We start from the raw sequence: 24,399 nt of genomic DNA, 5'->3' as shown, positions 1-24,399 counted from the left end.
GGCTGTAAGGGACAGCAAACAAGTGACGAAGGCTCCAGAAGGCGCGAATATTTTTCTCCGCGAAACTCTTCAGATTGTTTTTATATTTAATACTTGCTTGGGAAATGTCGACGTTGGAAGTTAACATTGTTGTGGGCATTAAGCGTATCATTCGCTTGGACACTGCTGTTTCCACACCACTATTCAACGTTTAAGTTTGTGAGTAGCCTGTTCCGTCTCACCACTCCTACATGTCTTACTTACTACTAGCTATTCTAAGCAAGTATACTAGGTAGCTAAGTACAGTAAGTTAAACGAAGAAAGTCAGCAATTTAAGGTTTCAGATAGCTTGTTATATCAAGCCAAATCATGAACAGCCTCATGTCAATTCTTTATAGGTGATCCGAGGCATTGTAAGGTAACGGATAGTTACTACTGCCATACAAACTGCTCAAGGAAGTACAGACATGTCAGCGCAACCTCAGCACCCGTGGTACTCGGAAGAAAAGCTTCAATCAGTGTCGGAGAAGCTGCGGTGTAGAGAGACCCAGGCCGGCACGGTGCTTTCGCTCATGGGAGAGGTATGTGTTTGTGTGGGTTCTTCAACGTGTAACGCCGGTGGGGGATTTCTATCGGTTCTGTTTATTTCTCAAATTTCTTTATGGATCAGTAAAGGGAATTTCGTTGAATGCAAAATGTATTTCCTATCAACAGCCGTATCAGTTGTGCTACCCTTCCATCTTTATCTATGGCCATCGGGCCACAGGGAAAAGTCATGTGATGCACACTTTGATGAAGGAACTTGAGGTGAGAAACCGTATGTAACAGAGACCATAACTCTCAAAACTAAAGACCAAGGTATTCCTCAAAACCCATAAAACCACAAAGAGTAGCACTGAGTTCACTGGAAAACTGAAAGCACCCTGTTATAGTGTCATGTGTCCCTCTCCTCTCCCCAGCTACCCCATGCCACAGTGAGCTGTGTGGAGTGTGTGACCGTGGGGCTGCTGTTTGAGCAGGTGCTGCACTCCCTGTTTGGTTCAGAAGCCTCTCCCCTACTCCCACGCACTCCCTCCTTGTCTGACTTTGTACGCATCTACAGGCAGCTGTGTTCCCAGTCCCCTGCCAAACAGACACGATACATTGTGAGTGTATATATAGATTTTTCTCTCAGATACAGTATATTGCTGTTACACCAACATCTCCACAACTGCTGTGTTAAGACAGAATCCCAGATACAGAGTGTAGTCTTGTATGTTGCTAGGTACTGGAGCGAGCAGAGCTTCTTAGGAACATGGAAGTGAACCTTCTCCCTGCTCTTCTGCGGCTCCAGGAACTGGTAAGAGAAGTCCGTGTTTTAGTTTTCCAAAAACGATGCTGCTTGGTAATTTTGCAGTAGGTGACAGATGAAGGTGAACAATTTCAATAGGCGTAGGTGTCAGTTCAAAGGCAGAACAATACATTGTGACAGAGCAGGGGGAGTTTTACCAAAAAGGGTGTTAACATTTTTTTCCATACCAAACATACCCCATTTGGTAGAGGCAAACAGCTACACCAGGGTTCCCCAATTCCGGTCCCTGAGGGCCGCTGTCCTGCATGTTTTAGATGTTTCCCTGCTCCAGCACACCTGTTTCAGATGAATGGGTTGTTATCAAGCTACGTGGAAGCCGGGTAATGACCATTCATTTGAATCAGGTGTGCTGGAAAACCCTGAGCTACACTGACCTGATCATTTCTTTCATAGCTGTACTGTTTGTTGTCACTGACTTGTCGTTTCTGTGGCAGGTTGAAGACAACGTGACAGTAATCCTGCTCAGTGAAATAGTCTGGGACAAGTTCCGACCCAGCACAGGCTGCTTTGAGCCCCTCTTGATCCACTTCACTGATTACACTAAAGGTAACACTGAATAATAATCACTGAATAATAATAAGAGTCACTTGGTAGAAGAGCTCAGTGTACCTGTGCAAGTCCCCACATGATTGAGCAATGAATGTGGCAGAGTGTGATGTGCTGTGTAAATATCTGTGAGTGTGTCTGTTTCTGTGTGTGTGTGTGTGTGTGTTCCTGGCTGTGCGTGTGTGTCTGACCATCCAGCGGAGCTGCAGCACATCCTGGATCAGGAGAGCCATCCATCCTATTCCCCTGAGCTGTACTCTGCCTTCATCAACATCCTGCTGGGGGTCTTCTACTGTGTCTGCAGGGACCTGAGAGAGCTCCGCCACCTGGTTAGATACACACATACCATACAATTATATTAAGGGGAGGAGGGGGGGGGATTGGTTAGGACATGCATGGCATTAAATATTCACAGTAAATACAAATAGCAAGACATACACAACACTTAGTATAATTTATACACTTTCAAGATTCAGTGTTTTGTTTCTGTCCTTCATATTGTTTGTTCTGTCTGCTTCAGGGAGTACTTTGAACGGGAAAGTAGTTTGCTTTAATGTGAACTTGTGTCTTATTGTTGATGTAGAAATCATGACTGACATGTAATGGGGTTTTGTCCGTTTGCACAAACTTTCATTTTCTTTTTTAACAGGCTGCCCTCAACTTCTCAAAGTACTGTGAACCTTTGGAGGAAGGCAACGGTAACTAAATACTCCTCAGTGGTTGTGTCACTGTGAACTTTCCGAGTTATACTTTCCCTTTCTCCCTCTTTCTTTTTCTGGCCTCTGTAACTGTCGTTTTGCATCTGTCTGTAGTGAAGGAGAGCGAGACCCACAAGCTCTGGAGGAACATCGAGCCTCACCTGAAGAAAGCCATGCAGACTGTGTACCTCCGAGAAGTGTCCAGGTCTGTCTGTCTCTGTGCGTCGGCCTCTGGAACAGACCACCACGCCATGTTGATTTAGCCTCAGTGATCATCCTCCCATAGGATCTGATCACAAGCTTTGATTCCATTGGCCAGGCTTTACAGCATCGGCTCGGACGTAGTTGTCCCCCCTGACAACACTGTGTCTCTGTTCCCATCAGTGTTCAATGGGAGCAGCAGCAACAGATGGAGGAGAAGGAGGCTGGAGCCATGAGAGGTACCCATAGAGACCAGGGATACACTCACACACACTGGGAACAAGACAGGCCTCAGTAACCTACTCGTACTTAGGGGGTTTTGGTAAACTATCCAGCCATGTGTTCTGTGTGGGAGATGAAAGGTTCTCTAAAGGCTGGTCCTTATCTCTTTTCCTGCACATCAGAGCCTGCTTTGTTTGTTTGTAGACACCTGAACTGGGAAACAAGTGACTCCTCTTCTCCTTTTCTTGTATTGGACTGTGTAATGTAATTTTTCTTCATTTGGTATGGTATTTTCGTTGCATGTGAGGGGTGCTGTGTTACAGCATTGCTGTATGATAGAAGATACTTACAAATGGCTTGATGGTGTAACAAATGTTGTTGTTTTTCTTCAACATTCCGTCAGGTCTGTCAGCTCATGGTCATGTAGAGCTGCCGTACTACTCTAAGTTCCTGCTGATTGCTGCGTATCTGGCCTCATTCAACCCTGCCCGCACAGACAAGCGCTTCTTCCTGAAGGTGAGTGTTCTCATGGCACGACTATCACTGAGTAACTTGCAACACCGCCTTCCATTATCTAATCGATGTTTCCAGTTTGCTAACGTGATGATATCTCTCTCTTCCCAAAGCATCATGGTAAAATTAAGAAAACCAACTTTTTGAAGAAGCATGAAAAGGTGATTATCTGTAGATTCTTTTTTTCATTAAGCACATATTTGTTATTAACGGTGTTGTACTAGATGTTGTATTGATTCACCGTATCACTTTTCTTGTCCAGTTTCTTCTGACTTCCTGTCTCCCTGCGTGTCTCTCTCCTCCAGACTAGTAACCACCTGCTGGGGCCCAAGCCCTTCCCCCTGGACAGACTGCTGGCTATATTCTACAGTGTGGTGGACAGCAGAGTGGCCCCCTCTGCCAGCATCTTCTCCCAGGTCAGGTTTGGTCAACAGCAGCTGACTGCATTCACTTTATTGTGTCTTCATCACGATGTGTTTGAATTATTCATCTGTACCGAGACAGTTCTTGAATGATTGGTTCTTCCTCCTCCTCCTCGCCCTCCTTGCCTCCCCAGATCTCCTCCCTGGTTACTTTGCAGCTGTTGACTCTGGTGGGCCACGATGACCAGCTAGACTCCCCAAAGTATAAATGTGGCGTGTCTCTGGACTTCATCCGGGCCATATCTAGGTGTGTGTGTGTTTACTTTCCTATTCGGAACAGCCAAATAGGATAATTTGACAAAGTATTGATGGATTGGTTCAGTAATGACCTCCTCACTGACGTTTTTATTCTTTCTTTTTCTATCCCAGGACCGTGAACTTTGACATTGTGAAGTACCTGTATGACTTCCTTTAAGCTGTTATAAAATGAAGACAGAGAGAGGGGGAAGGATGAATTTAGCTAGGTCACACTGATGGATATCCATTAACATCGAGGTGGGCGAGGACTGGTCTATGTTGACTCTTACTGCTGAATCCGATGTTGGTGGCATTGTGTTGTACTGCCTCCTGGTGACTGATTTAAAGCACTGTCAATTTAAATCTTTCCATTTGCAATTGACAACTAGTTGAGATAGAGGACAAATGTCCACACGCATATCCAGTTCATAGCTCTGCATCCATACTGGTGTGATGATAATACAATGACTCGTTACCATAGAGTGCACAAAACGGTTTGATCCTCCGTGGGGGGGATTGCACCATGTTATCTCACCATAATTCATAAGGGATTACGGGAGCTGTCTGGGTCAACTGGACGTCTGTCACAGTCTTGTTCATCGGCCTGTGAATCCCCTAACTGATGACAGTGCTTTTGTCTTTGAAGAGCACTGGGGTCATCGTGACGGATACAGATTAATCACTGGTTCTCATCCCTCTTAAACATGGTTTTGTCCTCTCAGCGGGTAAACATTGTAGTCTCCAGAAGTATGAAATTCAGAGGTAAGGGCCATTTGGTGCAAATGAGTCTCAACATTCACTGTGACCTCTAGTAATAATATTTTGGGGGGAGTTCGGTATAGGACTTTCATCCATATCATTTTGTTACAGGTCTTTAATTGTCTCTTGTCCATTCCACAATAAATTCACATCAAATGCATTTTGTTGTGTGACCTTTGTAGTCCTTCTTGAGGGATTTGTGTGTTACCATAGCTACAGTTCATTGTGGTTGCCATGGTAACTAACCGCTGCAGACTGGCTTGTGACTCATCGCTTTGTGTCTACTCCCAGAGGTTGTGAAGTCTGTAACACAGTTTTGTTGCTAGATCAATATTGAGCCAGCTGCTTGACTTTGAAGTTGTCAAAGCTGTATAGAAAGAAAACAAATACAGACTGCTGCATTTAATCTTTTATTGTATAAATGTAAGCAAATGCAGTGTCTTTATAAACACAAGCTGTAGTCCACCTACAGAAGGCACCGGTTGAGCGAGGCTACGGTACTGTAAAGGTCATCCTGACTGCGGTGACCACAAAGCATAGCATCTCAATATATACAATACACGTTGTACAATAGGTACCAGTTACTGCTAAAATATTAGTCTACATAATATATCATTATTTTCAGTTCTATTTATACATATCCACTTTTCAGTCGGCAGATTCTAGAACTGATAATGCAGCTTGTTTAATCTCTTTGAAAATTGGGATCTACAATCTCGAGTTTGCTTTGTGGCTCAGTGTATTCAAAGTTCTCAAGAACTGTCCCTATCCAGATAAACTAACCATTTCGTCATCATATCGTAGGTGAAAACTGAACTTTAACTTCCTGCTATAGACCCCACGGACACTGAGCGTAACAGCTCAACAGAGGTTCCCACAACCTGGCTGGAAACCAGAGAGAAACAGGCTTTTCATATTTGAAAAATGCAGTTGGTACAGGCAAAGAGTTTCCACCTTACCCTCTATCCCCTGTAGCACCCTTGATTAAGATCTACTTGTGTCTCAAGGTCAGGTGACTGTCTGAAATATAATGCTTTTCACCATGCAGGACTTTGAGAGATTTAGATCATGTGTGTGAGTCACACACGTGTGGTCTGACACTACACAGAGATGCATTTAAAACTGAGACCTGATTCATTTCCCCTTATAATAACAAAATGGGTGAAATCACATGAAGGCCGAGACCTTTAGGGTATGGGTGACCTCCATGAGGGTAGGGATGTAGCAGAGTAAGGGTGGAGAAGGGGGACACCTCTAAACGCTGTGTCTCCGGCTATGAATCATGGCCACTATGTGGTTGAGGTCCAGAGTCTTCATCACCACCTCCATAAAGTCCTCATCAGTGCGAGCCCCAGCCACAAACTCCTCCAAGGACAGCTCCCCTGAGGAGAGGAAAATAGCATTTTTTTTTTATGATATATGGTACTCTTAAACTGTCTTGGCTATTAACAGAAGAAAACAAAATACAAACGTGAAACACACCATCTCCATTCACATCTATGTTGTCAAACACACGGTTAGTGAACTCCTCTGCGCTTGTTTCCTGGGTTTCACATCCATTGATTGCACGGATGGCCTACAGACGAGAGGAAGAGAATGAGGAGAACATTCGTGTTTGTGATCAACATCTGAGGAACATACTTTGTACAGCACTGGTGGGATATTTGAGCTTAAGTATATTATTGTACCTTGATGATGTTGAGGAGCTCATGTCGGTCAATGCAGCCGTTGCCGTCTACGTCATACAGCTTGAAGTACCAGCGCAGTTTGTGCTCCATTTTACCCCGCATCACCAGACTCAAGGCAGCCACATACTCCATGAAGTCTATGTAGCCATCCTGTAAAAACCAAGAGTGTCGTTCTTTGCATGGTGGTAATAGCAATGTTATGGTCCATTAAAATTCAATAAAATGTTGATCAGAAGTTGGCTCTGTGCTTTTTTTCTTTTTCTGATGTCTTGAAATTGTACTGTGTTTTTTGATATCACATGTAATATTGTCTGAGTCAGTGTTCATCTGGGATTATAAGTATCTGCGGAGAGATAGTCCCAATCAATCTCTTCCAAAGTGGCAACACAGATACATGGGGGGACTCACCTGTTCTCCTCTAGTCACTCTAGGTTAATCTCCTCCCCCAATATCATGGTACCGGCTTTAATCTCATAGCTCAAGCATGAAATAATCCAATCACGCCGTTTGCAATTAAAACGGACAGTGTTGCTAAATAAAGTACTGTCAAGATGTGTCTGCTTTAACCCCTGCATCAGCAATGTGTCAATCCTAAGGACCAGTCCTAAATTGTGCCCTTACTGTGAAGAGGTTACGTACTTTGGACATCCTCACAAGATTTCCCAACATTTTCCCATACTTTTTTTTTATTGACATCCTTACCACAAATTTTAATTTGGTAAGACAACCAGCAACAATAGGCCATTCCCAGTAACCTCAAGCAGAAGTTAGGATGATATCATGATAATTATAAATTTCTCAAATTTCTTTGTCAGTGTATTTCTAGAAATATAAATATATAGAATATATAGAAATTTCCCCAGAACCCTTGTGCTCTGTAAATTACCATCCCACTTCACAACCCAACAGCTGCTCAAAGATCGAAAACAGTCATGAATCAATCCAGTCTTATTTGGATGCGTCATGGCACTTACCTTATTCATGTCAAAAGTACGGAACATCTGCTCGATGTATGCATTGGCTTCAGGGTCCAACCCTCTGAGTCCGAAGAACTGCTTGAACTCATGTAGAGTGAGCTGACCAGAGGGGCACTCCGTCATAAACTTTTTGTACCAGAGGTGCATCTCCACAGCCTGGAGGTCATCCACGGTGCATCCTGTAGAATTCCCCATGTCCCTGGAGTGATTGTGGACTTCGTGTGAGAAGGGATAAGTCTTGTCTTGAGGATAGTGTGTGCGGTCGTAGAGCCCTATTGGTCTACTGTGAAGTGGAGTTTATCGCTCTTCACAGTCACACAACAATGGCATCTAGATGGGTTGGGGTCACGGGCTGAAGCTTTTGTACCAGGTCGGGATGGGCCACGCCTCTCTGCATTCTGCTGGGTCTAATCACTGGCTGTAATCCAGGTGCAACAGCAGATAAACAGCTTAAAGACTTCCCTTGGTGTGAAAGTGGACTGTCCGGAACCAATCATGTTACCTGAACTCAAGCCCTTTGTTTGGCAATGAATGCAGCGTGGTTAGTCATAGACCTAATGACATGCCGGTGGTTCAGCAGTAGTAACAATGTTCTAGCTAGGAACCTGTGAAGAATGGTAATACAATAAAGTATTAGAACAACTATATTTGGCTTTATTGAGACACAAGCACAATCTTAAACCAAGTCATTACATAGGAGTTAGTTAGTACATGATTGGACCACAGTTCAGGTATTGCCAGACATGCATAATATTAAGTGTGAAACATGTTAAGTGGTCTGGTGCTTATGATAGAATACATCCTATTACTTTCAGCTATAATCAGAGTTTCTTAAAATAAGAACAGACATTCTATATCTTTTTTCTTTTGCATTTTAAATGCATGATAATTAAAAAATCTACAATAATTTCACAAATTTGTAAACCAGATAATAAATATCAAATATTTCTCTTTGATTCAAAAGCCATACTTCAATAATGATTTCACAATTTGTCTGCCTCTAAATATGATTTAATATCATCTTTATTTTTAATCATAATGTCTGATACTGAGAGGACTCTTGAAAACAAAAGACTAATACTTCATCTATATAACACCCGGCTTTGTTTGAATATCTGGAATATATTTAACAGTCACATGAAATGGATAACTGGCCAACTGTGATACATAGGCATCAAGTCTTGCAGCTCAAACTTAGGTTATACAAACAGCATTGTATCTTAGTCCCTATTACTGCTTTATTCTTTCTGAGTTAAAAGCCTGTGATATGCATTATATTGTATTTACATGCAATACTTTGACAACAAATGAAAATATATATGTAGTATACAATTATACTACATGTAGGATAACATTTAACCATGTAATACTACAAAAGAAACAAATATAAAAGTAACTTTAAAGCTAAAATTGTAATGACTTAGATAAGGCATATCTGTCAAATCCATTCTTCTCAGTGTCAGTCCCAAGGGTACAATTTTTGTCCTTTCATCAACTTCACATTCAGCTTCAAATGGGATCCGCTCTGTAGTTTCACAGTGTCAGCAGCTGGTTGTCTAGCACTGTTTAAATCACCCAAAATATCCCTGGATACATTTAGATCAGTCATCTTTCAGGTCCTGGGCAGACCTCTTTCACAGTCCCACAACCTCCCCTTCTGCGCCACCAGAGCAGGTGTCTGTAGACTGAGTCAAAGGCTGAAGCAGTGTACTGTGCAAACATTGTGGTCCACTTCACCACCTCTACCATCCATTTCACAGAACGAGCCACAAAGGCCACAAACACTGTAGTGTAGTGTGCAAGCAGGAGGAGGTTTCGTCCCAGTTGTCTTCCATGGTTGATGATCACATTGACCCTTAGGTCATGTCCAACCATCCTAATAGTCTGAATGAATTCTAAATGAGAATCAGTGACGAAATGTAAAGATACAAAAGATCCTTATGTCAAAAATAAATTCTTATTCTTCTCACAGACTTTTTCATGAAAATTCGTTTTGTCAATGTCCTTGCTTTTGTCAGAAAGTCTCTAGAAAATTGTGAACAAGACGATATTTTGTTGACACTCCCTTTACTGATGCGCAGATCGTATTGTCCAATCACGGAAAGCCCAATTCTGTTTCCGGCATCTTTGGTGATGTGGCTATGCTCAGCAATCCAGCCGTGGAGCTATACCAAATAAAACGCAGAAACAAGTGTCTTTGAGAAGCACTCATACAGGTTAGTCCCTTGATCGTTCAATTAAAAAAACTGACTCTTCCCGTGGTTTCATTAGCACAATTGACAAGCGCTGCAACTATTCTTGTCACGGCTATTGATTTAGTAAGCTATTGAGAGCTGCTTGTTTACGAGGTAGCTAGCCAGTCAGCTAGCGCCATATACAGTGTCTACGTCGTGAAGAAAATTTAGCGAGCTTATTTATATTGCTATCAGTGATTATAATCACATACGTTTTATACGTGAATCTTACCAACCTTGGCATCGTGAAATACACATAGCAAATTGTAGTAGGAGAAACAGTTGTCAATTTCTCAAAAATGGTAAAAGTTAGCTAGCCATCTATCTCTTCAGTATCCTGAAGCCAGCTAGCGACAGACATTGGCACGCAGCCGCAGTAGTATCGCTGAATTGTTCGGTAGAACTCGGTTCCGTTCGGTGGAGTCGAGCAAGTTGACATGTTTTATAGAAGACATTTAAAATACAAAACCTTCAAGCATCTCTGCATCCATGCATCATGAATATTTGTTGTTGGGGCGTACAGACAACAAAATACATGTTGTTAAAGACAAAATCCCCAAATTGTCTCGTAGAGTTTGTGGTTTAGCCTAGGTGTTGTGTTACATATCTGTTTTCATCCCAACAGTTTCATCCATATGTTCAGCCGGCTGGCCCAGGGAGTGAGCACGGTTCTCCACGAGCTCTCTGGAGAAGAGGCCCCTGATGGAGACCCAAAGGTGAGACAGGATAACCAGCATGCAGCAAAAAACAGGGATGATGTTACACACCGTCAGTGTGACCTTTACTAAAAAGCTGTTCGTTTAACAGCTAGTGTATTTTGGTGCTGTTTTCCATCAGTATCAAAGATCTTGTTCATCCAAATCTGTCTGGGCCCAATCAGGACGGGTTGGCCCCTGAACTCCCTGATACTGGTGTGGCTCCGGAGGAACATGGGATGTCCGAGGACACTCTTGAGAGGCTGGCACACATGGAACAGCTGGTGGTCGAGCTGAAGGAGCAGGTCAAAGACAAGGATACCCAGCTGGCCAACACAGAGACTCTGCTCAAGGTGAGGGCTTGGGTTCTCTTTACGCACGCACGCACGCATACACAAACACACACACACACACTGTGTTAAGAGAGAGAAAGAAAGAGAAAGAGGGTGGACTTAATGAGAGGAATATTACAAAAAGATGATATAGTTGGAATACAATTTTGTTTGCTGGGGTTTGCATACAGAATGAAAGGGACACAGCCGAAGCACGGTTCACCAAACTCAAACTGCAGGCTAAGGCCAAGATGGCCTCCCTCAGCAAACAGATCTCTGAGCTGAAAGGCCAGGAAGGTGCCATGGTAAGTCAACAGTAACCCTATTGACTTGGAATTGACTCTCAATTACACAGGACTTAACGAATGATCTTAGGGTATAGCAGTAGTCTCTAAAGCAATGGAACATTGAATGCATCTGAGGTGAGATTGTCTGTATATTCTATCGTGTGTGTTACCTATGTTTCCCATTACATATGTATTTCAAATACTCATTATGTAACTGCTCTTGGAGTTACCTAAACGCTTGAATTTCCTTCAGGATGAATAATGTGAAGTTCTTTGAATTGAATTTTATCTTTGTCGGTGGCGGCACAGAGTCCTAACAGCTCGTTCAGTGCTGCCCCCGGGGCGGAGGAGGAGCTGCAGGAGCTGAGACAAAGGCTGGGCGAGGAGAAGGCTTCCTCTAGGACCCTGCAGGAGCGCCTCCAGACCTCCGAGCAGCTCCTCAGGGAGAAGGACCAGGCACACGCTGAACAGGTACCCCTTATGTTGTTGCCTCGTCCCCCTATTTTAGCTTATCATAGATGTAACTTATGTTCTGTGTACTTATAAGTTATGTTATGCCAGGTTTCTTTGCGTTGTCTTGTCCTAAGAATTTCAGTGCCCAGTCTAACCCTGTGATGTTCTGTGCATCTGACAATAAAAGATTTGAACTTGAACTTGTCCTCTGACGGAGGATGTGGCTACTCGTTTATTTCAACCTGTTTGTCACCTGGTTGTTTCGGCTTTCAGCTCCGAGTGATGCAGATGGTGGTGAGCGAGAAAGACGTGCGCTTTCAGGACCAGGTCCAGAAACATGAGGAGGAGCTGCTGATGGTCACAGCTCAAACTCCGAATGACCCGGAGCTGCAACAGGTACAAGCTCTTTGTTAGTGAACAGTGTCTATAACTATAGAGGTAGACTACCTGGAAGACTATGCGGTAGTCCATCAAGCTACGTTGGCAAGCAGGAAAACCTTTTCGCTCCTGTAAACAAATGTATTCGTATTCTGTCCTTTTATCCAAGAACTAAGGAGTGTGTGTGTGTTCCTCTCTAGACCCTACGTGCTGCCCAGAGGCGGTGTGAGGAGCTGGAGGAGGCCATGCGTTCACGCTCCCAAGTCCTCGACATGCTGCAGCAAGAACTCAACAGTGCTGACCAGCAAAAACAGGTGGGCTACATAGCGAACGCAGCTCAACCAATATTGCTGATTTATGTAAGAAACAAAATCATTCCCAATCTGTACCGCTGCGCAATCGTCTCTCGAGACTTCATTACTCACCCACCCACTGTATTTTGGGGTTCTCCAGATCCTTACTTCTCAGTTCCGCCAGATGGAGCAGGAGCTGGCCGAGGCCACCAGGCTGAGAGAGGAGGAGAAGCTGAAGTGGGCCCAGCAGACGAGCAAGACAGACGCAGATCTAGTGGCTCTCCGAGCCGTTCAAGACGCCTCTCAGCGAGAGGAACAGGAAGTGATCCGGTTGAAGAAACTAGCATCTCTAAGTCTAAGAGAGTCTGAGTTCGAGGCCCTGCAAGCCAGCTTAGAGGCCTCCCAGCAAGATAGAGAGGAACTGGCCAGCTTGAAAGAAATGGCTTCTCTTAGAGAGATTGAGTTAGAAGCCCTAAGAGCCAGCCAAGAGAGCTCGGAGAGCGAGAGAGAAGAACTGTCCAGGATGAAGAAGCAGATTTCAGTAAGAGAGGTTGAGCTAGAAGCCCTGCAAGCTAATCAAGAGGTCTTGGAGGGAGAGAGAGAGAAACTGAAGGAGCTGGTTTCTCTAAGAGAGGATGAGGTCCAGGCTCTGCAAGCCAGCCAAGAGGCCTCGGAGAGAGAGAGAGAAGAACTGAAGGAGCTGATTTCCCAGAGAGATGCTGAGCTGGAATCCATGCAAGCTTGTCAAGAGGTCTCAGAGAGAGAGAGAGAAGAACTGGCCAGGCTGAAGGAGCTGGTTTCTCTAAGAGAGGCTGCCCTGGAGGCTCTCCAAGCCAACCAGGAGGCCTTAGAGAGAGACAGGGAACGAGTAGCCTGGTTGGAGAGGGAGCTGGCTGCCCTAAGGGAAGAGCAGGGAGATGGTCAGAGGGCTGAAGAGGCCTTGGCTGAGCTGTGGAAAGGTGTTCGCTCTTTGGCTGGAAGGAATGTGGAAGGACCAGGGGAAGAGAGTCATGTCCCCACCAACCCTGCCCAGTTCCTGGGCACGCTTCAGGCCCTGGATGCCCAACTAAACAGGCTGAAGGAAGAGCTGAGGGAAAGTGAGGAGCGTTGTAGCTATGTCACCAACACCATGGAAACCCTTCATGGTAAGGGAACAAAACAAAGATCTAATGGGTTTTTCTTTAAAACAAGATGGTGTGCTTGTATATCCTACCTAATTATCACCCCTTATGGTCTGTTTGCTGTTAGTCATTCAATGTGAATTTTAACAAGCCTTTTGCTTGGTTTTTTCTTTTCAGAACAACTTGATAGGAGTACTGCAGAAGGGGTGGATGCTGTTGCCAGGATACAACAGCTGGAGCTGCAAATTGGATTGGTGAGTAGTGAGCAATTAAATGCAAAATATATATATGGAGAATTTTGTAGTCTTTCAAAAAGGAGAAAGCTGGATCTACACCATGTGAATTTGTTTGATAATGTATTTCTTGTTATTTGTTTATACTTGTGTAGACTTACTTCCTTACACTGTTCGAATTGCACAAGTCAGCTCATTGAATATCAGCCATGCTGAGTAATGCAGCCTGACTAGTCTCTGCCTTGACACCTGGGATAGGTTGGAACTTCTGTCTGTTACCAAGGGGTCAGACAAAGGGATATAAAGTAGTTGGGGTTAGTGCTGATACCGAATGTCCTCTGCCTTATGGGTCAGGGAAAAGGTTAATCCCTTCTTCACTTATCCCTTGTTATGACTGCAGCCTCAGAGCTGACCTTCATAGCCAGGCCAACACACTGCCATGTCACTACCTCGTATCGGCAGCAGAGCTGTTTGAATGTGCAGACTCCCCACAGAATGAGGCTTGCAATGTATCGTTCTGTTGAGTCGTTCTGTTTATTTCCTGTTTGTGTGCCCAAAAATGACTTGCTTGTGATGCATTTGCCCTCCCCTTCCGCACCAAATCCAACCCAACCTACAGATGTCTGGTGAAACATCAGCTCAGCATGTGATTGGCTCGTCTGTGCTGGAATCATCTGACGATGCTAAAGGTAACCGGACCAGTGAATTGAGTTTTTGCATTTGTTCTACGAGGACTTTGACCTGTTATGAATCCTGTTTACACACACCCTCTATTCATGCGTTAGAAAGTGACATTCCTATTGTTTGACTACATTGTGATGCATATTAATGCCTAAGCCTAACCTGTCTCACACAGGCTGTGGGGAAACCTGAAAGACCAGTCATTAAGGAATCTTTAGCGTTTAGTCCTGCCAAAATAAAATATAATTGTTTGTTTGTTGATATCTTAATGATTCAATTGTGTGAGTTGAGAACGTAGCTGACCATCTTGATCTTCATTTACTTTTCTCAGCTCAAATATCCGCTTTGGAGCAGCAGTTGCTGGAGAGAGAGGAGGAGTTGACAACCCTGCGAGACCGCCTTGCTGGCGCTGAAGAGCAGCACTCTAGGGATGGACCGGAGACAGAAGGTGAACCGATTCCAGACCCGAGCCACAGTCACCTCACTGCCAGCAGTGACAGCCCCACAACCCTGGCAGAGCAGCTGGAGGACTCTACCGAGGAGGAGACCACGCTGGTAGCTGAGGATTCTTCCATCTTATCCATCGCGGGTGATATTGAGAGCAGCCCAGAGCTCATTGGGCCACAGTCTGATTCCAATGGAGAATCTAAGGGGGCTTCCTCAGACGAGATGGTGACCAGTAGCGACTCTGAGGTGGCCCACAGCAGCTGGACCCTCCTGGAAGCCGTCAACCAAGATGGAGGCCAGGAGTGGCCCTCGTTGCTGCAGGACTTTGGGCAGGTGCAGCTGCAGTCCTGGGAGCAGACCAGCTCCGAGCAGGAAACCTCCACAGTCCAGGTTGAGTCCTCGTCTGTGGTCATCCGTGAGACTGTGCAGGTGCACCTCAACCAACAGGGGGCAGCATCCATCTCCGGTGCCGACTCAACTTCTGGCCAGATGTTTGCCCAGGCTCTAGCAGAAGAGCTCCAGAAAAGGTATAGCGAGCTGCTGGCTGAGATCAGCAGGCTGAGAGAGGCAACAACAGAGTCTCAGGAGAAAACCCAGGGCCTGAATGAAGAGATCAGGTTATTGGCAGCTGCCAAGGAAGAAGCTGAGTCCCGGGCCCAAAACTACGAGGAAAAGCTTGATTTGGCCAAGTCAGAGATGAATCTGATGGCCCAGCACAGTGACTCTGAGGTGGAAAAGCATAGTGTTGACATACGCCTCCTGCAGGAGCAGCTAGCTGCCCTGGAGGCTGACGCTCATTCCAAGGAGCAGAGGATCCAGGTCCTTCAGGTAGATCTGGATGAGGCCCAGCGTGCTCTGTCCGAGCAGGAAGGACAGGCCAGGATGCTGGGCGCCCAGCTGCAGGACAAGGAACTTGCTGCCTCAGAACTGGACCGGTCGCTACAGGAACAGGAAGCAAGCCTGCTGGAATTCACTCAGGCAAAGGACATGGCCATGGCTGCTTTATCAGAGAAGGAAGCTGAGATCAGGGAGCTGCAGGGACTTCTTACCCAGAAAGACCAGGAGATTATGGAACTGAGCGACGGGATGTCGACCAAACTATTACAGGCAGGGGAGGAGAAGTACCAGATGAACGGTGAAATGAAAAAGCTCAGGGACCAGATTCTCGAGTTGGAGAATGCAAGAGAACATCCAAAGACAGTTATTGGAGAGCACGACACAGAGGAAACTAGCGAGCTCGCTGGTTTACAAAAGGACAAGGATGAGCTCACCACCCAGCTATCCACTCTAAAGAAAAAGTTCCAGGTTGCGATGATACAACGCAAAGAGCTGATGAAAAAGGTAGAAGGTTTCGAGAAGAATGCAGACAAAAACATGGGGGGCACACCAACGGAGGAGACTCCAGCCAATATATCATATTCCGAAAAAGACATTGAACAGGAAATTCTGAAAATGGAGGCAATGCTAGAGGAGACCAGACAAGCCTTAAAAAACAAAGAAACGGTCGTTGAGACTCTGGAACAAAGAAATAGTGAGAAGGATCAAGCATTGGCCGTGGCACTCTCTCTCAACCTAAAACTGAGCGAGGAAATGGAGCAAAATCAGCTGGCCAACACAGCCGCTACAATCCTGGAGCTGCAATCCCAGGTGTCCTCTCTGGAGGCGGAGTCTGAATCACTACAGAAGAAACTCCTGAATGCCCAGGAGGCTCGAAAGGACACCATTCGCAAGGCCAAAGAGAAGGACAGGCACCACCGCGAACAGCTGAAGCAGCAGAAGGATGACTGCAACGAGTTACTGGAGCGTTTCGAGCAGCAGCAGGTAGAGAGAGAGAGCCTGCTGCTCAGACTGAAAGAGCTGGAGGAGCTGTCTGAACAGAAGGAGAGGAGTGCCATGAAGGAGGCACAGCCAGATCACGAAACAAAGGCTGAGAAGATACAAAAACCATCTTCAGGTGACTGGGTCCAGCAAGACTGGGTGGATTTCGCTGCACCCGAGAATGAAGCACAACAACAGGAATCTGGTCAAGCGATCCCCGATACTGAGAAAGACACCCAGCTACTGTCGGCAGAGATGGAAGCACTGAAAAAGCAGGTCCAGGCTACAGAGATGGCTTGCTCAGAGTTCGAGGAGCAGCTGCAGGAAAGCCAGGCCGGCCTGGCACTGAAGGAGAGCGAGCTCCTGAAGCTGGGAGAAGAGCTGGAAGCACTGAGACAGAACGAGAAACAGATCGACTCCCTCACCGAGGAGATTGAGGCTCTGAGAGACCGGTGTCTCCAAGCTGAGACTCACGCGGCGGCTCTGAAGGCAGAGTTGGAGGCAGCGGCCGAGGAAGCCGCCTCGTACTCGGGGTCCTCCATGAACACACTTCAGGCCGAGGTAGAGGAGTTCAAACACTTCCTGGACCAAAAGAACACTGAGATCATGGAGCTTAGCCAGCAGCTAGGTGAGCAAAACTCCCTTCTACACTCCATGCAGGACACGGTTTCTGACAAGGACCAGCTGATTGTCTCCTTGAAGGAGAGCCTGAGGGCAGAGCAGGAGAAACCCCAGAAGCTGGAAGCCGAGTTGCCTCAAAGGCAGGAGGAGGGGCAAGGCAGTGAGGCCAAGATCCAGCAGCTACAGAGGAAGCTTCAGGCCGCCCTCATCTCCCGCAAAGAGACCCTCAAGGAAAACAAGAGCAAGAAAGAGGAGCTGGCGTCCTCTGAGAACCTCATTGCTGAGCTTCAGCAGAAGATGGAGGCCAGGGAGGCAGAGCTGGGGAAGCTTCGAACTGAGCGAGAGAAACTGATAGAGGAGGTTGATCGCACCCTACTAGAGAACCAGAGTCTTGGGGCCTCCTGTGAGAGTCTCAAGCTGGCGATGGAAGGTATGATCACAGAGAAAGATGCTTGTAAAAGAGAGGCCGACTTTGCCAAGGAGGAGGCTTCCAACGTTCGCCGGGAATGGGAAGAGAAAGTTCAGGGATTGAAGGATGAGTACGAGACTCTGCTGAAGTCCTATGAGAATGTCAGCGATGAGGCAGAACGTGTGAGACGAGTGCTCGAAGCCGCCAGGCAGGAGAGGCAGGAGCTAGCAGCCAGGATCAGGACCCATGAGGCGGCGAGGCAGGAGGCTGAACGGCAGGCAGAGGCAGCCCAGAAAGAGGTGGACTCGGTCAAAGACAAGATGAGAAAGTTTGCGAAGACCAAGCAGCAGAAGATCATGGATTTGGAGGAGGAGAACGAGAGGCTCAGAGAGTTGGACGAAAGAAAGGGAATCAGGAGGGAGGACAGGGGTGTCAGTGTGGAGCTTGCAAATCTAAAAGGTCAGGTAGAGAGTCTGAACGCAGACCTGGAAGCTACCAAGGCAGAGAGAGACTCATTAGAACAGCAGGCCACTGAGTTGAGGGAGCAGCTAGCTCAAGAGTTAGAGAAAGTGAACAGTCTAACTTTAGATATGACCCCCGGTCCTGATGCTGTTGTGGAGGAGGCTATTGTTGCCCAGCAGCATGGTGGTGTCATGGCTGAATATACCCAGGAGCCTGTAGTTGAGAGTCAGGAACCTGAGGAAGTAGAACAACAGACTGAAGATACAGAGTCTGAGCTTGTAGCAGCTGAGACTCATGTTGATGATGAGAAGGTAAAGATGGAGGCATTCGAGAGTGCACAGGCTCTCTTTGAAGATAAAACGAGGGAGATGGAAGCAGCTCTACAGGCAGAAAAAGAACAGAGACAAGATCGTGAGGCAGAACTCGTGGCTAAACTGGCCACTCTGGAGCAACACCTTCAGCAGAGCGAAGAGCAGGAGCAGAGCCTAAGGGAGGAGAGCTCCAGAATGGAAGCCCGGCTCAAAGAGATGCACAGGAACCTGGAGGCCGAGAAGGACGACCTGGAGGAGCGTCTGATGAACCAACTGGCCCAGCTCAACGGCAGTATCGCTGGCTACCAGCAGGAGGCAGCAGACAGCAGGGAGCGCCTGGCCGAGCTGCAGCGGGAGGTGGAGCGGCTGGAGAGGGAGCGGGCCGAGCTGGAGGCCCTGGCCGAGAACGAGAGGGACCGGGCAGCCAGACTGGAGGAGGACAAGCGGCAGGCTCAGAGAGAGAGGGCGGAGGCGGAGGCGGGAGCGGGGAAGCAGAGGGAGCTGGAGCAGAGGCTGAAATCTGCCCAGAGGGTGAAAGAGGGCAGCCAGAGCCGGGCACGACAGCTTGAGGAACTGCTGAGGGAGAAGCAGCTCGAAGTGCGTCAGATGCAGAAGGACTGCATCCAGTACCAGGAGAGGATCAGCGAGATCGGCAAGGACGCCAAGGCTCTGCAGCACGGCCAAGATGAGCTGAGTGGCGAGCTGGAACGAGCCCGCCTGGAGACCTCCAAGGCCCTGGAAGAGCTGAAAAAGACCGAGGGCGAGCTGTTGAGTTGCAGAGCCCAGCTCGTAGAGACCCAAAGACAAGCCAGTCAAGCCGTGGCTGAAAAGGCGGCCTGCGAGCAGACTGCTCTCCAGAGAGAAGCGGACATGAAAGCCGAGGCAGAGCAGACTCTCGACTCGGTGAGGTTCCGGCTGGGGGCGGAGCTAAAGCAGGCGGAGCTGAGGCTGGAGGACTCCTACAGAGAGAGGGAGAGGGAGGAGGAGGCCACCCATGAAGCCAGGGATGTAGCCGAGGGCGCCGAGAGACAGGCCCACAAGCTGCAGGCCCGCCTCGACGAGTCTCTGGCCCGGCTGGCGGCCTTCTCGCGCTGCATGTCCTCCCTGCAGGACGACAGAGACCGTGTGCTTGACGAGGCCAAACAGTGGGAGAGTCGTTTCAATAGCACCCTCCAGGGGAAGGAGGCTGAAGTACGTGAGGCAGAGACCCGGGCCAAGGATCTGGCCGAACAGCTGCAGAAAGAAACTGCCCAGAAAGAAGAGCTGCAGCTTGCAGTGGACAGGTAAGAATTTATTACTACAGAGGTCTTATGAATGGGTCCTCCGAGAGAAGAACCCTATTGTATTCTTTGCGAAGATTAATTACTGAGTCATACTTGTTGCTAAATGCTTTGTTTGTGTATGGTTTGTGCACCCAGACTGCAGAAAGCAGACGAGCAATGGCAACTTAAGTGGGAAGAAGAAGAAAAGAGGTTCCGGCAGAATCAAGCAGCACTGGAGCGGGAGAGAGGGGAGCTGCAGCAGGCTCTTACCCAGGCGGAGAGCTCTCTGGCGGAGGCACGTGCCCAGCTGGACTCCCTTGAGAGTGAGGCCGAGGGGCTGCGGCGCAGGGCCCAAGCACTGGAGGAGGCCGTGGGGAGGCTGCAGAAAGAGGCCAACCAGGCCAGGGCGGAGCTGAGGGAGAAGGAGGCTGAGGAGAGGAGGCTGGGGCTGAGTGTGGAGCAGCTGGAAACTGACCTGCGCTCCTCCAAGGTCCTCACAGAGACCCTGCAGACTGAGCTGAGCGAGAAGGAGAGGAGAGAAGTGGAGCTGCTAGGGGAGAAGGAACAGGCTGTGGCACAGGTATCTTGTATTTCATTGCTCTGTTGTGTAGTAAAGTTCTCAGTGCCTTTCTGTTAGAGGTCCTAAAAATATTGTAAGCTAGAATTGGTTCTGGTGTGATCCCTCTGCCAGTCATCGACATGACTCTTCCATGTCCATAGACAAGATTTTTCAGCATCCTGAAAGTTTTCATCTCATTGTCATGCTTGCTCCTCCCAGGCTGCCGAGGAGGCTAGGAGGGAGGCTGACGGGAGAGCGAAAGAGGCCGAGAAGGAGCTGGAGGAGAGGAGAGAGGAGGTGCGTGTTCTGGAGGACAGACTGAGGAAGGCCGAGGAGGAGAGCAGCCACAGCAAAACCAGACTGGACTCCTTCACTAAAGCGATGGGCTCTCTGCAGGACGACAGGGACCGTGTCCTCAGCATGTACAAGCAACTGGAGGAGAAGCACCTGCAGGTAGTTTTACTATCCCCTCACTGACTTTCGACACAACATTTTCTATACAGCCCAACTGAGGGTAGACAATTACAGAGAGCCATTTCATTGCTGAAACTCATGAAGCGTATATCCTAATTATTCCTTCTCTGTTTCTCTCCCTCTGCGTGTGTGTGCGTGCATGGTATTCCTCAGGTCATGATGGAGAAGGATGGGCTGATACAGGAGGCAGCAGGGGAGAACAACAGTCTGAAGGAGGAGCTGAGAGCCCTGCTGGTCCAGAGAGACGACCTCAACGCTGAGAAGGCCAAGCTGTCGGCCCAGCTCCACGGCTATAGGGACGACCTCAACCAGGTTCTCAGCATGAAGGATTCCCAACACAAGCAGCTCCTGGCTGGCCAGCTCGAGCGCATCGCTGCCCTGGAGAGGGACCGAGAAGAGCTGGAAGCCAAGCTGACATCCCTGGACAGAGGGGTGCAGTTGGAGGGTGAGGCCCCGGCAAGCAGACTGGAGTTGGAGACCCTCAGCAAGGCTGGTGACGGTGGGGGTCAGATGAGAGACGCCCCTGGTGCAGAGGTGGAGAAGCTGAGAGAGCAGCTGCAAGCAGCCAGGGCCCAGGTGGAGGCCCTGGAGGACAGCCTGCAACAGGAGAGAGAGACCCAGGCCACCGAGACCAAGGAGCTGAACGAGCTGCGCTGGGAGGGAGGAGTGATGCGTACAGAGTCGGAGACGGCCCAGGAGAGGGTCGCGGAGCTGGCCAGAGACATGTTGATGCTGGAACAGATGCTATTAGGTGAGAAGGAACTATCAGCCCAACTCAAGGCCCAGAACCAGTCCTTCGGGCAGGCCATGGCGTCCTTGCAGGACAGCAGAGATCAGGCAGTCAACCAGGCACAGGAGCTGGCTTTTAGACTGGAGGAGATGAGCAAGGCAGCGGGCCAACAATCCCCCACCAGCCCAGGAGGTTCTACTGGGGAGGTTTGGGGACTGAAGAATGCACTGTCAGCCCTGCAGAATGACAGGGAGAGACTGGTACACACCTTAACCGTTTAATACCATGCATGTGATATACTGTATAAGAACGCTACGTCCACATTTACCACATCTAAAACGGCATTTTATTTCTGGTCCTCTAGTTGGAACAGCTGCAAAAACAGCATTCGGAGCTTGCCAGACTCGGAGGGGGAGATCTGGCTAAACTGGCCGATGATCTTGATGAGGAGAGGTGGAGGGCTAGGGAGATGATGGCCCGGATTCAGCAACAAGATGATCTGCTGGAGAGAGAGAAACAAGAACTTGAAATTCTCCAGTAAGATTGAATCATGTTTACTGCTGTCTAGTCTGACCCGCATTTCATTGAATGTCGCTAACTGTGTGTGTGTGTGTGTGCCAGGCTGGAGCGTATAGACTGGCAGGCCCAGGCAGAGCTGCTGAAGCAGCAGACCCTTGCCACCCTGTCCGAGCGAGACAAGCAAGTCCGCCAGCTCACTGCCATGCTGGAGGAGGCTCGCACGCCCAGGCCCAACCTGACGGAGGAACACTACCAGAGGCAGGTCAGTACCCCAGGGAAACCAGAGTCGAATGGTTTCCTCCTAAAAGTGTGTGTACTGTGGAGCATGGAGGGATGGGATTAGGAATTGTGATGAGGATCTGCAAGTGATGGTCCTTGAACCTCCTCTGGGTGGGTTCTTCAGGGAACAGGAGAAGTGGACAGTGCTCCAGGGGCCCCTCAGGAACGTGGAGGCTCCACTGAGAACCAGGACCTGAAGACTGAGTTCAAGGAGCTACAGCGCAGGTATCAACACAGCACACTGCGACGCCAAAATAAATCCACATCCTTTTGTATCTCATGGCACAGATTTCCATTCTGTTGACTTCTTTGCTCGTTTCTTTGTTTGCTTGTCAGACTTGATGAGGAGCAGGAGCAGAGGCTGGTGGTGGAGGAGCAGTTGATGGCTGCTCAGGAACGTCTACAACGGTACACGCAGGGTGAATGGCAATCGGGACATGAAGGACAGTTCTCTGAGACCGCCGTACTCATAGAGCCTCAAGGAGGCACCGTCTCTCGCGTGAGTTCAAAAAACCTCTCGCGAATGACAAACGACTGCATATGAAGCCTAACCGATTGACAAACTTGACAAATGTTACGCAACGTTGTCCTATGCGGTCACTCAACTCATGTCATCCTCCTTCTTCCTGTCGCAGTCACGGAGTGGTGGCCCGGGCTGGATGCGGATGGTGCGCGGGTTTCTCTGCTCCCGCCAGCGCACCCCCCTCCTGGTGTCCTTCTACCTGCTCACTGTGCACGCCTTGCTGCTGCTGTGCCTGGGGGGTTACCTCTGAGAGACCTGCCCCATCCCAGACCAGGAGAGAGGAGGGAAGGAGACCAAGCATACTTATGACACGTACCATAAGACTGACTGACCCTTATTTAGTGTTTCATTGAATACCTTAACATACTAGTAATCCCGACTCCGCCCATGCACTTTTTATACAAAGCACTAGACAGAAATCAGCCTTTTTAGCCAAAGTAAATTGTTTTATGTGAGCTGATTTTATTTAAGTTTCTGTAGTTTTATGTTCCACTTTAATATTGAATGTTGTTCAAAAGCAGAAGTTGGTCACATTTATGTCAAATTAAAAGCAGCAGAGCCCTACCTCTGAGGCCTAGTTAGTTTGGACTCTATAAAGGTGAATGGGTACGTGGCTTTAATATACATTACCTGTAGGAACTGATTAGGCAACATGTAGATCCACACAATAGATTTTATCAGCCAGATAACATCGTTTTAGGTGCCTTTAGATTTGAGACATGAGGGTTTCTTTATCTCTGGGTGGCGTGGTGTTCTGCATCTGTGGGTACAGTATGCCAATAGAATCTCCTTCTCTCACTCTCCCACCTGTACGCATGCAGAACTGACACAAATGGAAACGTGTGCAATGTGTTATGACCGATACATTCCGACCGATCATGGGATTTGTCTTTTTGTTTTCCACTTTATACCTTCATTTAACAAAGGAACAGTGGTGGCTGATTTGGTTCAAGGTTATGTTGTGGATGTGTGCTGGACGTGGGTGTTCGTTGTGGTTACAATCCGGGTCTCTGTCATTCCCATATGGGTGTTCCTTGTTTTATGGCTAATCTACCACAAGCTTCTTTGCCATAGAAGGTGCAATGATGTTACAGTTTAGGACAATTTAGTGATTATCTTTGGTTAGTATATCATGTCCCACCCTATAATTCTCTGCTGTATCACTTATTTATTGCTCACAGTCACTACAGTACATGCATAGATGTACGAGCTCCTTCTCATAATTTAACTTCTGGTAAACTGATGACTACTGTTATTGTCCTGTCACGCTTCACGTTACTGCTAGTCCCCTAACTGTAATAACCTACTGTAAATGAATTACCCCTATTAAGGGCTGTATAGAATGAACTGTGATGAAGATGCTTATGGTGGTTAGGAATTTTTAATTACAGCCCTTGGAAGACCAGGAGCAGATTGATTACGTGTTTGCACCGCCCCACTTTATAATATAATGGTATGTATGTGAATGAAATTAAGTGGAAACATAGATGTTGATAAAGGGAAAATTACTTGACTGTTGAGTTTTGGATGCGTCTGAGGGAAAACGCCCAAGTGCAAACACCTAGTAAATCTGACCCCAAGTGTTGAATCTTGTATAACCATCAATGTAACACCTGGAGTTTGTTCTCTTGGGCTAATTTTGAAATAAAGTTTCCCTTTCGGGAATCACAACTGACGAATGTTTT

General features: G+C 47.6%; 3 protein-coding genes across 3 annotated transcripts; 2 read left to right on the top strand and 1 right to left on the bottom strand.

Annotated features, from left to right (window-relative positions):
- The first annotated feature begins 106 nt into the window (after positions 1 to 106).
- orc5 (origin recognition complex, subunit 5) lies at positions 107 to 5,072 on the top strand. The gene is made up of 15 exons (XM_067254556.1): positions 107 to 198; positions 378 to 560; positions 694 to 786; positions 939 to 1,124; positions 1,244 to 1,318; positions 1,765 to 1,876; positions 2,075 to 2,205; positions 2,526 to 2,574; positions 2,689 to 2,779; positions 2,959 to 3,014; positions 3,401 to 3,513; positions 3,624 to 3,671; positions 3,816 to 3,926; positions 4,067 to 4,179; positions 4,302 to 5,072. The coding sequence occupies exons 2-15, from the start codon at positions 447 to 449 to the stop codon at positions 4,345 to 4,347; spliced, it is 1,338 nt and encodes a 445-aa protein (XP_067110657.1). The 5' UTR covers positions 107 to 198; positions 378 to 446; the 3' UTR covers positions 4,348 to 5,072.
- A 1,110-nt stretch (positions 5,073 to 6,182) lies between these two features.
- Positions 6,183 to 7,788, bottom strand: guca1aa (guanylate cyclase activator 1Aa). Its single transcript, XM_067254511.1, has 4 exons — positions 7,591 to 7,788; positions 6,617 to 6,766; positions 6,411 to 6,504; positions 6,183 to 6,310 (listed from the first exon to the last, which is right to left on the bottom strand). Exons 1-4 carry the CDS (start codon positions 7,786 to 7,788, stop codon positions 6,183 to 6,185), a joined length of 570 nt encoding a protein of 189 aa, XP_067110612.1.
- A 1,937-nt stretch (positions 7,789 to 9,725) lies between these two features.
- Positions 9,726 to 24,389, top strand: golgb1 (golgin B1). The gene is made up of 19 exons (XM_067254135.1): positions 9,726 to 9,809; positions 10,453 to 10,543; positions 10,708 to 10,875; positions 11,046 to 11,159; positions 11,451 to 11,612; positions 11,868 to 11,990; positions 12,173 to 12,286; positions 12,426 to 13,410; positions 13,564 to 13,640; positions 14,239 to 14,308; positions 14,632 to 19,651; positions 19,787 to 20,210; positions 20,409 to 20,642; positions 20,817 to 21,653; positions 21,758 to 21,930; positions 22,015 to 22,174; positions 22,316 to 22,416; positions 22,528 to 22,690; positions 22,827 to 24,389. Exons 2-19 carry the CDS (start codon positions 10,463 to 10,465, stop codon positions 22,962 to 22,964), a joined length of 9,144 nt encoding a protein of 3,047 aa, XP_067110236.1. The 5' UTR covers positions 9,726 to 9,809; positions 10,453 to 10,462; the 3' UTR covers positions 22,965 to 24,389.
- The last annotated feature ends 10 nt before the right edge of the window (positions 24,390 to 24,399 follow it).

The sequence above is a fragment of the Osmerus mordax genome, chromosome 17 (genome assembly GCF_038355195.1).
Source record: "Osmerus mordax isolate fOsmMor3 chromosome 17, fOsmMor3.pri, whole genome shotgun sequence".
Taxonomy (NCBI): Eukaryota; Metazoa; Chordata; class Actinopteri; order Osmeriformes; family Osmeridae; genus Osmerus; species Osmerus mordax.
This window is presented reverse-complemented; position numbering and strand designations above follow the sequence as displayed.

Bases quoted from the DNA above. Each gene is read 5' to 3' on its own strand.
- orc5 (XM_067254556.1), top strand. From the start codon at position 447: ATGTCAGCGCAACCTCAGCACCCGTGGTACTCGGAAGAAAAGCTTCAA. The intron at 1,319-1,764 runs GTAAGAGAAGTC...TTTCTGTGGCAG, and splicing joins TTCTGCGGCTCCAGGAACTG to GTTGAAGACAACGTGACAGT. The intron at 2,206-2,525 runs GTTAGATACACA...CTTTTTTAACAG, and splicing joins TGAGAGAGCTCCGCCACCTG to GCTGCCCTCAACTTCTCAAA.
- guca1aa (XM_067254511.1), bottom strand. From the start codon at position 7,788: ATGGGGAATTCTACAGGATGCACCGTGGATGACCTCCAGGCTGTGGAG. The intron at 6,767-7,590 runs GTAAGTGCCATG...TGGTTTTTACAG, and splicing joins GTACTTTTGACATGAATAAG to GATGGCTACATAGACTTCAT. The intron at 6,505-6,616 runs GTACAATAATAT...TCTCGTCTGTAG, and splicing joins AGCTCCTCAACATCATCAAG to GCCATCCGTGCAATCAATGG.
- golgb1 (XM_067254135.1), top strand. From the start codon at position 10,463: ATGTTCAGCCGGCTGGCCCAGGGAGTGAGCACGGTTCTCCACGAGCTC. The intron at 11,160-11,450 runs GTAAGTCAACAG...GTGGCGGCACAG, and splicing joins AAGGCCAGGAAGGTGCCATG to AGTCCTAACAGCTCGTTCAG. The intron at 22,417-22,527 runs GTATCAACACAG...TTTGCTTGTCAG, and splicing joins TTCAAGGAGCTACAGCGCAG to ACTTGATGAGGAGCAGGAGC.